Genomic DNA, 12,260 nt, shown 5'->3' on the forward strand with positions numbered 1-12,260 from the left:
ATCCTGGAGGCAATAGGGAGCCACTGGAGTTTATTGAGTAGAGGTGTGATATAATTGGACGTGTGTTGCAACCTTTTTGACCTTGGGGAAGTCACAAATTCTTTTCAGTCATTCTCCAGTAAATGAAATCTACCATTTCATTCTTTGCTTTTATAAAAAGCACTTTCACACCAAGTCCACGGAAGAACCTAAACCTTCATTATCTTGGTACTACTCAATGATACATGGTGTTGTTAGAGAGTGCTGGATATGATATCCAAGAATTGTGGTCAAATCCCTCCTCCACCCCTTTTGACTCTGGGCAAGTAACTTAACCTGTTTCTTCATCTGTAAAATAAAAGATTAGACTAGATTACTCTCACTCATCAATCAGGGTTTCCTCCACTGGGTTAGATTGTAAACCATCACTACCTACTCATCATACCTTCCCTGTAAATCCTCCATAGATGAACTGTTGATGGATCTGTGAATTGGTCACCATTCTAGAAAGCAATTTGGAACTGCACCTCTAAAGTTACTAAAAATGCACCCATTATGAGGCCTATATCCTAAAGAGATTAAAGTAAGATGAAAAGGAACTACATACAAATACAAAATACAGCAATTCTTTTTGTAGCAGCAAAAAAAATTGGAAACTAAGGCAGATTATGCTATCAAGGAATGGCTAAACAAATTACAGTATAGGAACGTAAGGGAATATTAGTGTGCTATTAGTGATGAAATGGACAATTTTGGAAGATACTGGGAAGATCTCCATGAACTGCAAAGAAGTGAGCAGAATTGTAGTAACATTATAGAGAAAAACGACTTTGACTCTATCTCAATAGCAGTCTAAATCATAAGTCCAAAAGGATGAAGATAAAATATACCACTTGCCTCCTGATGGAGATAAGAACATTAAGAGTTCACATCACTTGTGTGTTTTGGATGCAACCAGTGTGAAAACTTGTTTTGCTAGACTATGCAGCCACATATGAAGCTTTATTCAATTTTGCTTAGTGTAAGGGGAAAGGAGCAATTTTTTTGGACATTTATACTATGATATGCCACATCTATTTCAGTATAACTTACTGCTGAGTGGTGCTGTTACCCTGAACTTAAGCAACGAACCACACTGCCAGAGGATTGGTAAAAATACTGTTTTATTGTTACTAAAAGTATTTCAATGCACTGCTTCAATGGGGTAGGACCAACAGCATTAATTGGGAATTAATAGGGACTATTTATTGGAAGAAAAAGGGGGAAGTGGCAGCTAGATGTTGAAGTGGATAGAGTGCCAGGCCTGGAGTCAAGAAGTTCAGGTGTGGCTTCGCTTACTAGCTGTGACCCTGGGCAAGTCATTCAACTGTTTGCCTCAGTTTTCACCTGCAAAAATTAGCTAGAGAAGAAAATGGCAAACCACTTCAGTATCTTTGCCAAGAAAACTGCAAGCAGGGTCACAAAAAAGTTGGACACGACCAGACAAATGGAAAAAAAAATGTTTTAAATGCACAGGACTTAAAGTGGACATCATTTGTGTTTTAAAATCATTGTATTGTTATAAAAACCAACTTATTCTAGTCTTCCAGAGGACCTAGGCAATATACAGGTCATCCATCTCTTCATTATCTTGCTATCTGGATTGTAACATTTCCTTTTGGGATCAGATACATCTTTTGATATACAAGCCACCTTTCATGCACATCATTGCCAGTACACCTATATTCTTCATGTATCTTTTCCCTTTTTGGGTCATAATGAAATATGGTATTGAATCAAGAGATTTCACGAACTAGTGCACCCATAATCAATTGTGTAATTTGTCCCAACACTCCCTCTCCATTGTACCAAGCTTCCAATCTACTCCTTTTAATTGTAGGAGTTGGCCCCTTAGGACAGTAATTACCATGCTGACTCTTTAGAGCAGTTTCATTTATCACTAAGAAAACCTGACACAGCCACCATCCCCCCCCTTCCCCTCATGACTTCAAGGTTAGGAGACTCCTTGGAGGGAGGACTAAGGGTCAGGGGCAGCAACTGTTAATAGCCCTGATGCCCACTTTATTTTGGGGTGCACCAAGTTGAGATCCATAGTAGACTCAACGCACAAGGGAGGGTTGCAATAGGAATCACTGATTTCAAACCCATTACTTCTCCAACCTTCCCCACTTCAATTAAGAGAACTCATCCTTCTCACGACTCACGTGTATAACTTGTCTCTTAATTACCGCTTCCTTTCTAATTAGTTGCCTAATTTTGTCTTCTAATGTAATGTGTACTAGCTCCCATACCTCAACTTCTCAATAAATCCAATTGGCTTCAATTAACTCACCCCTCTCAGAAAGTCTAATTAATTTATGTGTACACAACCAATGGCACAATGCTACTTATCCAGGCCAATACAGTGTTAGGTTTTTTTTTTTACTTATGAGGGAGTCAATCAAAAAAAAACTTAAGACCACTTGCCTAACAGTGCGCGAGTACTGGGGTAGGAGTGCGTCAGAAGACATTGCTCTTTACTACCAGACACTGGGGTAGTCCCGCACTTAGTTACCAACTCAAATCAAATCCCTAATTGGTATTTACAATTTGAACCCAGGCTACCTCACTACCTACAGGACCTTATTATATAACCCTAGATCATTCCCTCAGCTTAAAACTTATTTTTGGCTATAAAAATGTCCATAACCTTTGATCCAGCAATAGCACTTCTAGGGCTATATCCCAAAGAGATCATACAAAGGGGAAAAGGACCCACATGTACAAATATATTCATAGCAGCTCCTTCTTTGGTGGCAAAGAATTAGAAATTGAGGGGAGGCCCATCCACTGGCGAATGTCTGAGCAAGTTGTGGTATATGAATGTAATGAACTACTATTGTGCAATAAGAAATGATGAGCAGGCAGACTTCAGAAAAACCTGGAAAGACTTGTATGGTCTGATGCTAAGTGAAGTGAGCGGAACCAAGAGAACATTGTACACAATAACAGCCACGTTGTGCAATGACTAATATTGACAAACTTAACCCTTCCCAGCAATACAAGGATCTAACACATCTCCAAAGGCCTCGTAAGGGAAAATGCTATCCACATCCAAAGAAAAAACCGATATTTAAACGAAGATTGAAGCACACTATTTGCTTTTTCTTTTCTCTTCTGTTGAGTTTTGTTTCCTCTTTTCTGGTGGTTCCTCCTATTGGTTCTAATTTTTACTTACAACACCACTAATCTGAAAATGTTTAATTTATTTAAAAAAAAAACACCTCTGATTTTCTCTATGCTCCAATCCTTAGGAAAAAAAGAGCATTTGGCTTTTTAACAGGTCACCTCCCCTAACAAATTCAAATTCAGCATACCCTTTCAGCTCAACCCACCCCCGCCCAAGATCCTACAATTGATTCCTGCAATACTATTACTCCAAAAATGTATGTAAATACCCTTCACCATTACAAAAATCACATTCCAAAAACCACCTAGGAGAATGGGGAAATCTATTAAGGTAATCTGGTACATAATGGGAAATCAAGGAAAGCTAGGAATGTGGCTTAGATTGGAGGAAATTAAGCTAATGAAAGGGGGAAAAAAATCACCCAACAGTGTGAAAACACAAAGGTCTTGCTTGCAAATATTTTTATTTAAATGCAATTTGAGGATGGTAGTTTTTAGATCTTATTGAAGGCAGCAACATCCATGGATTGCACATAGTCTTCAAAGGCAGTTATCTGTTCCTCTAGCATATCTGTCCCAACTTTATCATCTTCAACTACACACTGTATCTGAAGCTTCTTGATGCCATATCCCACTGGAACTAGTTTAGCTGAAGTGGGAAAACAAAAGATAAGGGTCAATCCTAATACAAATTTAGGATAGATGCCAATCAATACTTAAGTTAAATGTTTCAACTTACAAGATCCCCAGACCAAGCCATCTGCCTGAATGCTTCTGACACATTCCTCCAATTTTGCCATATCTGTCTCATCATCCCAAGGTTTTACATCCAGTAAGATGGAAGACTTGGCAACAATTGCAGGTTCTACAGAAGACAAAAGATTAAAAGCTTTATTAACTAATAATTCTTACATATTCTTTAAGGTTCAAATTAAATGTCATCTTCCTCCTCCCAGTCAGAATACCCATCTTCCTACTGAAATAGCAGCAATCTGTGCTTTTTATTTTTATGTACATAACTGTGCCCCACTGAAGACTTTATGGAGGGAAGAACTAACCATTTTCCCACATGGCATCTTGTTCTGACAAGGTACTCAGTTGTGGAAGAAATGTTAAACTAATCACATCTAATTAATTAAAACACTGACCAATTCTCAAGCTAAGAGAAGACTGAGATCAACTGGCAGAAAGTTAAACTGACCCTTCAAGTTGCAAAAACTCAAAGCAGGTGGACACCAAATAATAAATTTATGTCAGATTACGTAGGTTCTTGAAGATCGAGATGTGCCTCAGTGTCATAATTACGAACATGAATTGTCACTGTATCATAGGACAACTGAGTTCTAACAGAATTCGGAAAAACTTTTACTTTACGTAACAAAACTGCTAAAGATTCAGTATTATCATTTCCTGTTAAAATGTCTGTGAAGGAGGTGTCTGTCACACAAGGAATCCACTTTCTTTTGCATTAGAAAGAGGTGATTTAACAGTGTAACAGTTTCTTTTCCACAGTGGAATACAACAACTGCTACAGATGAGAACAGTTGCAGACCAGTAGCTGTGGGATGTTTTTTCTCTATCTCTTTCAAAATTCCAGTAAGCAGTGAATACACAGATTGGTGCAACTAGAAAATTCAAGCTTACCAACAAGGACAAGTGAGCTTACAATAACACCACATTCTTGCTTCCCTCTCAAGAACTATAATTGGTAAGGTCAAGTCTTAAGACAACCTACTTTTTGACTTCTTTGATTCATACTGAGCAAGGCGTTCTTCTCTTAGTCTCTTCGCTTCTTCACTCTCCTGTGAAGAGAATCCAATACATTTCAGGGCATTAATTTGTTGTCATTAAAATTAGTTAACAATTCACATAGAGTATGAACCAGCTAATCAGAAAAAAGCAATTCCATCATGAATTCAGCCGAAAGATGGTGATTTGATTTTATTCATCATGTAGCCAGTAAGTTTTAAAATTAGGTACTAGTCAAAGTTTAATTACATAACTAGAGTCACAACCATATGATCCAATTCATTTTTTGATGACCTCTAAAACACCCAAAATGTTAACTTAACACCAGTGTTCCCACTGACACATATCTGTGAAAACACTAACCTATATGGCTAGCTGTTAACTACCGAGCATACCTACAAGGACTCCAAAAGAACTTTTATTCTGTAATCAATTTTATCATTCCTGAGATAAATCTTGTGAATTCTTCTATAAACATGTCTTATAAGACAGCTAATAAGATGTACTTACAAACATCTGTGGGCACTTTAATATCAATGATAAAAAAAAAAAGCCACCACACATTCTACTTGATATCATACCTCCTCATCATCAGACCCAAAGAGATCAATGTCATCATCATCTTTGCTATCTGTAGCTCCACCACTTCCTGTGGTATCTTCTACATCAGCAGGCCCATACTTGCCCAAAGCCTTCTTTATTCCTGGCAAGCTTAAAAGAAAAAATATACTATCACTTCAATGTAACTTCAAATGCTAAAGTTGAGGTCATTAAATCGAATTTGTATTAAAGCACTAACAAGTTTTACCAAGGCCAGTGCCTCACATCAGCCTTTCAACAATTTACAAACTGATAAATATAAGACCTAAAAGTAGCATTTTCTGCAACACTACTCAGAACACTAACAATCAAGATGCATTTAATCTGTTAAATCTAAATCTAATGCAGAAGCTGAAATGGATTACTTTTGACCTAGTTTTTAGGAATTGGAATTACAGGAGATGGGGGAAGTACATGAACACTGACCTCAACTCTCAAACTGCTCTATAAAGAGGACAAATTAACTTCAGTATTATTTAAGTCAATATAATTTCAGTACTCAAAACTACCCCCTGCAAATATTTTCACCTTTTAAAGATTCTCACACCCAAACCACTCTGCTACCCTGGGAGACATTATATTGAATACTCACTATGATTTAATCTTTCAGTATGTACATTTTTGTTTGAGATTTCATAACAGTATGTTCAGTTCCGTTCTTAGTGAACTGGTTGTCCACTTCCCCAAACTTCCACCCTTGTTGGCAGTTTCAGAAGCATGGCCAAGGATTGAATGAATGAGCCATAGATGAACTACCCCTCTCACCCCAGAGGTGGCCCCCCCAGGTCAGGGTCGAGGCATATTGGCAGGACAGTGTGGGGAAAACTTGAATTGCTGTTGTCCATGTTCTACCTGTTCTGTGAAAAAATGGGAGGACTTCAGTCTCTTGGCCTAGCAAGGTGGCACAAGCAATTAATTAAGCTTACAACATCTCAGCAAAACTATAATAGCCTAGGTCCAAATTTGGAATGTGAAAAACCTTACTATGAGTTGCTTTACTTCAGAGAAAGTTCACACACCAGCATAACCTTACCTTGCTTTCTGCTTCTCATAGGATTTAATGTGGTTATACCAACGGAGAGCATGGTACAACTCGGCAGGTGGTGGGCCTGAGACTGCTTCAAATACTGCTATGTCAGCCTGGGATGGCACGTACCTAAGGACGAAACAAGGCGAATTAGTAAGCAAAGCCAGCCGGCTAATTATAGCGCACCCAAAGCAAGTTAACCAGGCCCAGCACCACAAGATACACTTTTTAAGAAGGGCCTCGAACGAACTCCGTTTAAATGGGCTTTCAGGAAATCCCAGGAGGGTCAAGGCCGGAGCGGGAAGTCAGCGCACACGTGAGCACAGCCGGGGCTTGGGGCCTAGGGCCCGTCTACCCAGGCCAGGCGGGTGACCTAGGTACGCACCTTCTCCCCTTCCCTCCTGGAGGTGGGGTGGAGGGGCTTCTCGGGCCCGAACCCGGGCCTGCCCCCCCTGCGCGAGGCGCTTCTGCCACGTGTCCCTCCCAGGTCGGCCGGGCCTGGGCCGCCGCCTCCTCTTCCTCCCCCCCAACCCCGGATGACCTTTCAGACATGCCCCGCTTCTCCTCCTCCACCTCCATGGCCCCAGAGCCGGGGCAGCCCGCTTCCCACCAGGCCGGAGCGGCGACGGCGGCCTCGTCCCCCTGCTCTCATCCACCACCCGCGCTGCACCCACCGGGCCTCCCGGTGACACCGCCCCGGGGTTCTCGCTCACCCCTCGATGTAGCTTTTGTCCGCCAGGAAGTCGTTGAGGTGCTGCAGGCCCGCGGGTGTCTTGAGATCTCCGAAGCCCATGGTGGTGGTGGGAGGGACCGGGAAGAGGCGGCGGCGGTGGCGGCACCGGAGGAATGGAGCGCGGGGCAGGAAAGGAGCGCAGCGTGCAAACACGCTAGCGCCGGCCGCCGACTGAAAAAAGGGCCGCGCGTCATCAGCGACTCCCTTATATAAGGTCAGACCATATCCTTCCGCTCCGCCACGCTAGGAAAGAGAGAGCGGAGTTCAAAGGGCAAAGTTCTCTGTTGTGCCCGCTCCCAATGGGCCTTTAAAATTCGTTATCTTGATTGTTACAATCTCAGGTAGCTCTCCCGGCACTTGTTTCCCCGACGCTCAGATTGAAAAGAATAAAAATGGTCATTTCGAAAATTTTCTCCCTCGTCCGCTGCGCCCCCACAGGCCCTGGGGACATTCGAAGTTCGGGGCGCCCAGTGGTGGAGGATTACCGAAACGTCATCTGGATCCCCGAAGATTGCCGAACCAGGCTGGCCCCGCCTCCGCCAGAGCCGCCTGACTGACACGGCCGAGTCCAGTCCCGCCCCACAGGCCGGAAATTGCCGAAGTCTTTCTCCCAGCAACCTGGTCTCATTCGTGTCGGCGGACGGAAATTGCCGAAGCCGCCATAGAGAATAAAGGACAGGGGAGCCGAGGGGCTGATCGGGTCCTGGAGGCCCCACGGTGCCGGCGCGCCCCCGAGAAGGTAAGGCCGGGCTTGGGGGGGAGGGTCGTGTCGGGGGTGGCCGGAGAACTCCGTGCTGGCCGGCTTCTCGGCCCTCGGGGCCCCGAACCCCTCAGCCTCCCCTTGTCCTTGAGTCCAGGTCAGTCAGCGTCCCCGCCTCCGGGCCGGGCCGGGGTGCCGCGGGAAGCCGGCACCGTGAGGGCCGGGCAGCGCGGCTGCCCTTGGTCCTCCGAGGCCGAGCGGGGCCGCACCCTGGCCTAGCCCCGAGCCCGCAGCCTTGGCCGAGTACGGTGACCCCGGGAGGCGGGAGGGCGGTGCGGCCTGCCCGGACACTCGAGCCGGCCGAGAGGGTCAGCCCGAGAGGCGCCCGAGCGACCCCCCCCCCCCCCCGCGCCCCGGGAGGGGCCTGAGAACCTGGAACCGGGCGTGAGGACCAGAGGTCATCCAGCCCCGACCCCCATTTATACTCGCCCTGGGAGAGGCCGGGTGACTAGCGCAGGGGCACTCGGGGTGTAGACTCCGAATTGGACTGGGTGGGGAATTTAGGATGATTTTCCTCAGAGACGAAGGCCTTTAGGAAGCCTAGGCTTGTCCAGCTCCCCCATTTTATAGACGAGATGACTGAGGTCTAGAAGGGTCATATCACTTGCCCAAAGTCACATGGAGAGTAAGTGGCAGAACCTGGTGCTCTGACTCCCAAGTCATACCCTTTCTTATGTGGTGCTGTCATGTGTCTCTTTGGCCAGCTAGCCTAGCATCTGGAAGACCTGAGTTAAAATGTGGCCTCAGGCACTTACTAGCTGTGTGACCCTGGGCATGTCACTTAACCCTACTTGCCTTGGTTTCCTTATCAGTAAAGTGAGCCGAAGGAAATGGCAAACCACTCAAGTATCTTTGCCAAGAAAACTCCACTGGAGTCAGGAAGAGTGAGACCAGACTGAAAAACGACTAACAACCACAATGTGTTTCTTTGCATTTTTTCCCCTATTGGTGATCTTTGAATACTCTTGAGTAACCCCAACATTGAATTCTTCCACCGTTCTGGAAAAATGAGTTTGTTGTACTGTTGTCAATATTTCTGTAGTGCAAAACTTATTACAAATTAAGGAGAACTTGGGGCTAGGAAAGATTTAATTTTCAGTGACCCAATTTATTACACAAATCATTTTTCAGAGATAGGGACTATTGGAAGAATCACCATACGTTCAAGTAAGTAGAACTCTAAGGGATCATCAGACTTTAATAACTTCTTTACTTGGCAAATGAGGAAACTGAGGTTCAGAGTGACAGCTTCCCTTCATTTTCTTGTTCATCCTTTCTGAAAATGTCACAAATGTGTCATCAGCATCTCCTAATTATTGGACTCTTACAGATTATTTGGCATCATATTAGGTACAATACAGAGAGGTAGAGAATATGGAATGATTCCTGTGTTTAACAAATTGCAGACCATTACAAAGCAAACTCCACTTGTAGAAGGGTCAAGAAAGCAATGTCATCATTGAGGATAAATATGTGTGTGTGTGTGTGTGTGTGTGTGTGTGTGTGTACTGCATATATATTGCATATATACATATAATAACATTACAAAATTTAAACAAAGTTGCATGACATATCTTGGAGATAGGCAATCTCCTGGTCTGAAAATTAATCTGGATGTTAATTTATTGACTCCTCTGTTTGGATGTCCTCAGTAAAATGTAAGGTTCTTACTGGGGTAAACTTTTTGGGGGGTAGGGAGAAGTGGTCTTGGTGTCCCCAAATGCTTTGCGTATGGTAGGTGTTTAGTAAATGCTTATTGAATTGGTCAGGGAAGACTTTTTGAATAAATTGAGTATGATTGTGTGAAAGTATTTTACTTCATGCTTTATAAAATAAAATATTCAAGTTTTTGGTAACATTTTATGCAGTAAGAACAAATAATTTCTGCAAATTGATGAATAATGTGAAAGCAAAACTAGAAATATAATGGCAAACGGATGGAAGGAACTCAACAAGTACTAGAGAATTGTAATTCAGTTTTCCCCTTTCCCATAGTCGTTTTTTCCGTCCTCTCAAAAGTCAGATAACTTTAATTCTATAATTATTTTGATAACATCACTTTACTGCTGAAATAAAATTTTTTTAGTGGGAAAAACATTGATTTGGAAAACCCCGTTTAGTTCATAATTTGAATCTTCTATTTAACTCATAAAAAGACAATGTTCAAAGTTTTTAATAAAAGCTGTTTGAATTTTAGAGATTTAGGTTGGAATCCTACCTCTGATACTAGTTGATACTAGTTGACCACACTAATATCACATAATCACTCAGAGCTTTAGTTTTTGTTTGTGTGTGTGTGTGTGTGTGTGTGTGTGTGTGTATGGAATAATAATAGCTATAATACTCCCCGAGGTTGTTGGGAGGATCATATGAGGTAATACATGTAGGTCTTTGTAAACAGTGAAACACTACACAAATATTATTAATGTTAGGAAAAGGCTATGACAGAATTTTACAGAAAAATTAAGCCATCCCTCAAAGCTGGGTGAAGAGAATAAATCATTTATATAGCTCCCTATTATGTGCCTGGCACTGTGCTAAGCACTTTTAAAAACAAATATTATCTCATTTAATTCTAATAACAACCTGGCAAGTAGATGCTGTTATTATCATTTTCATTTCACAGTTGAAGAATTGAGGCAGAGGTAAATTGACTTACCCAGGGTCACACGGGAAGTATCTGAAGGTAGATTTGAACTCAAGCATTCCTGTGCTCCCAGTGCTCTGTCCACTGCCTATCACCAATTCCCTCCAAAGGTAGTGGGGTAAAAATACTTCTCTAAAGTTATAGGGAATGTGTAACAAGATAACAATGAGTTGTAAATGGAAGTTTCTACTTTTATATTGTTTTACACAGACATTCACTAAAGCCAGTGCCATTTAGTGGCAAAGAGGTGACACCAAGTTCCCTGTGACAGTGACATTGAATCACAAATTCTGGCAAATGCAAGTAAACAAGCTAGAAGAGCTTCAAAGACAGGCCTTATTTTGATGGTCAGAAGGACCGCACTGTCTAGGTGCCAGAGAAACATATCACCAAGTTGTGATTTTTTTTTTTTAATTCAGTCACAGCAACTTAGACTTTTGTTAAATCGTAGAAGGTGACAGTCTGTAGAGCTAGAGGGACTGTCTACCACAGTAAAATCATGGTATCTAGTCAACTCTTGATTGTTCATACTAGTAATTTTTTTTAATTGTTATGTTTGGTTTGGAAAGCAAATTTTATTTGTAACATAGTATCTTGTACCAAAAACTTAGCCTCTTAATTTATATTTTCCTTAAGCAGATCCTAAAACTATTTTTTGCATTCCATATTTGCATAATACCTGCTAACTTAGGGGAAGCACCTCAGAAGTATGCTGAATGGAAGGAGGAAGAAAACCAGTTTCTCATATTTTTAAAAATTCAGTTGATAATCTACATGTGGTTAATTGAGAATTGATTTTATAGTTTTTAATTAATTGACATTGCAGAGTCCTATCTGGTTGCTAAATTTTAAGTGCCTTGAGGTTATTGTGTGGGAAATTTTTCAGTATATATTTTGAGGTATTTCTTCTCAATATTGGACAATCCTATTAAGAATATATTGTATGTCAAGGAGTTGTGTACTTTAAAGCTTTGTGAATGATAGCTCCTTTGTTTCAAAGAAACAACATTCAGTACTTAGTATTATTAGATACTTAAATAGTACTTCAGGTTTTTTAATCATCTCTTTTAATTTGCCATGCAATTTCATTTTACTTAGCAGAAGGACAGATTAAGTATAGCTATCTAACAGTTTGTAGCATTATATTAGATAAAATTTATAACATTTTGATGGAATTCTGTTATTAACCAGCATGAACTATCAAATGTAAAATAAAGGTGTTAGCAATCTAAAAAAAGTTAGCAACTAGAATATATTCCTACAAAGAACCTTAAGACTTCTCTGTTTTATTTTTAGCAAGATGTTACGACTACCTGTACGCACAGTCTTAACTGGCCTTGTTCAATGTCCTAAAGGATGTGGTGAGTATTTTTTTAAAATTTGTTCTTATAGAGGAAAAATGTTCTTTAATAAATGTGTGGAACTAAACTATCTGACTCTGTTAAGTCATGGAAATAACTCTTGAAATTTCCTATACGTGTGACTGGTTCTAAAAGTTGCTTACCTGTAGGTACTTAGATGTTTAATGAATTGGATTATTGGGTATGAAATTGTTTTTGTTTCTGCAAAAACAAACAAATTGGCTTAATTGAATAGG

General features: G+C 41.4%; 2 protein-coding genes and 2 non-coding genes across 4 annotated transcripts in view; 1 reads left to right on the forward strand and 3 right to left on the reverse strand.

The window, feature by feature from the left end:
• Positions 1-3,592: 3,592 nt before the first annotated feature.
• On the reverse strand, positions 3,593-7,436 carry EEF1B2 (eukaryotic translation elongation factor 1 beta 2). The gene is made up of 6 exons (XM_027873833.1): positions 7,237-7,436; positions 6,530-6,652; positions 5,478-5,607; positions 4,883-4,949; positions 3,887-4,012; positions 3,593-3,796 (listed from the first exon to the last, which is right to left on the reverse strand). Exons 1-6 carry the CDS (start codon positions 7,314-7,316, stop codon positions 3,642-3,644), a joined length of 681 nt encoding a protein of 226 aa, XP_027729634.1. The 5' UTR covers positions 7,317-7,436; the 3' UTR covers positions 3,593-3,641.
• On the reverse strand, positions 4,579-4,713 carry LOC114051507. The gene has a single exon (XR_003570152.1). It is a non-coding gene; the product is annotated as a small nucleolar RNA SNORA41 (small nucleolar RNA).
• On the reverse strand, positions 5,030-5,107 carry LOC114051504. Its single transcript, XR_003570149.1, has one exon. It is a non-coding gene; the product is annotated as a small nucleolar RNA SNORD51 (small nucleolar RNA).
• Positions 7,437-7,878: 442 nt separating the features above from the next.
• NDUFS1 (NADH:ubiquinone oxidoreductase core subunit S1) overlaps positions 7,879-12,260 on the forward strand; it is a 32,760-nt gene continuing 28,378 nt past the window's right edge. Inside the window, exons 1-2 of the mRNA XM_027873798.1 lie at positions 7,879-7,995; positions 11,960-12,024. Of these exons, the coding sequence (XP_027729599.1) occupies positions 11,964-12,024 (61 nt within the window). The 5' untranslated portion in view covers positions 7,879-7,995; positions 11,960-11,963. The remainder of the gene's footprint in view (positions 7,996-11,959; positions 12,025-12,260) is intronic.

Source organism: Vombatus ursinus, unplaced genomic scaffold, assembly GCF_900497805.2.
Source record: "Vombatus ursinus unplaced genomic scaffold, bare-nosed wombat genome assembly UNPS02014802.1, whole genome shotgun sequence".
NCBI classification, from domain to species: Eukaryota; Metazoa; Chordata; class Mammalia; order Diprotodontia; family Vombatidae; genus Vombatus; species Vombatus ursinus.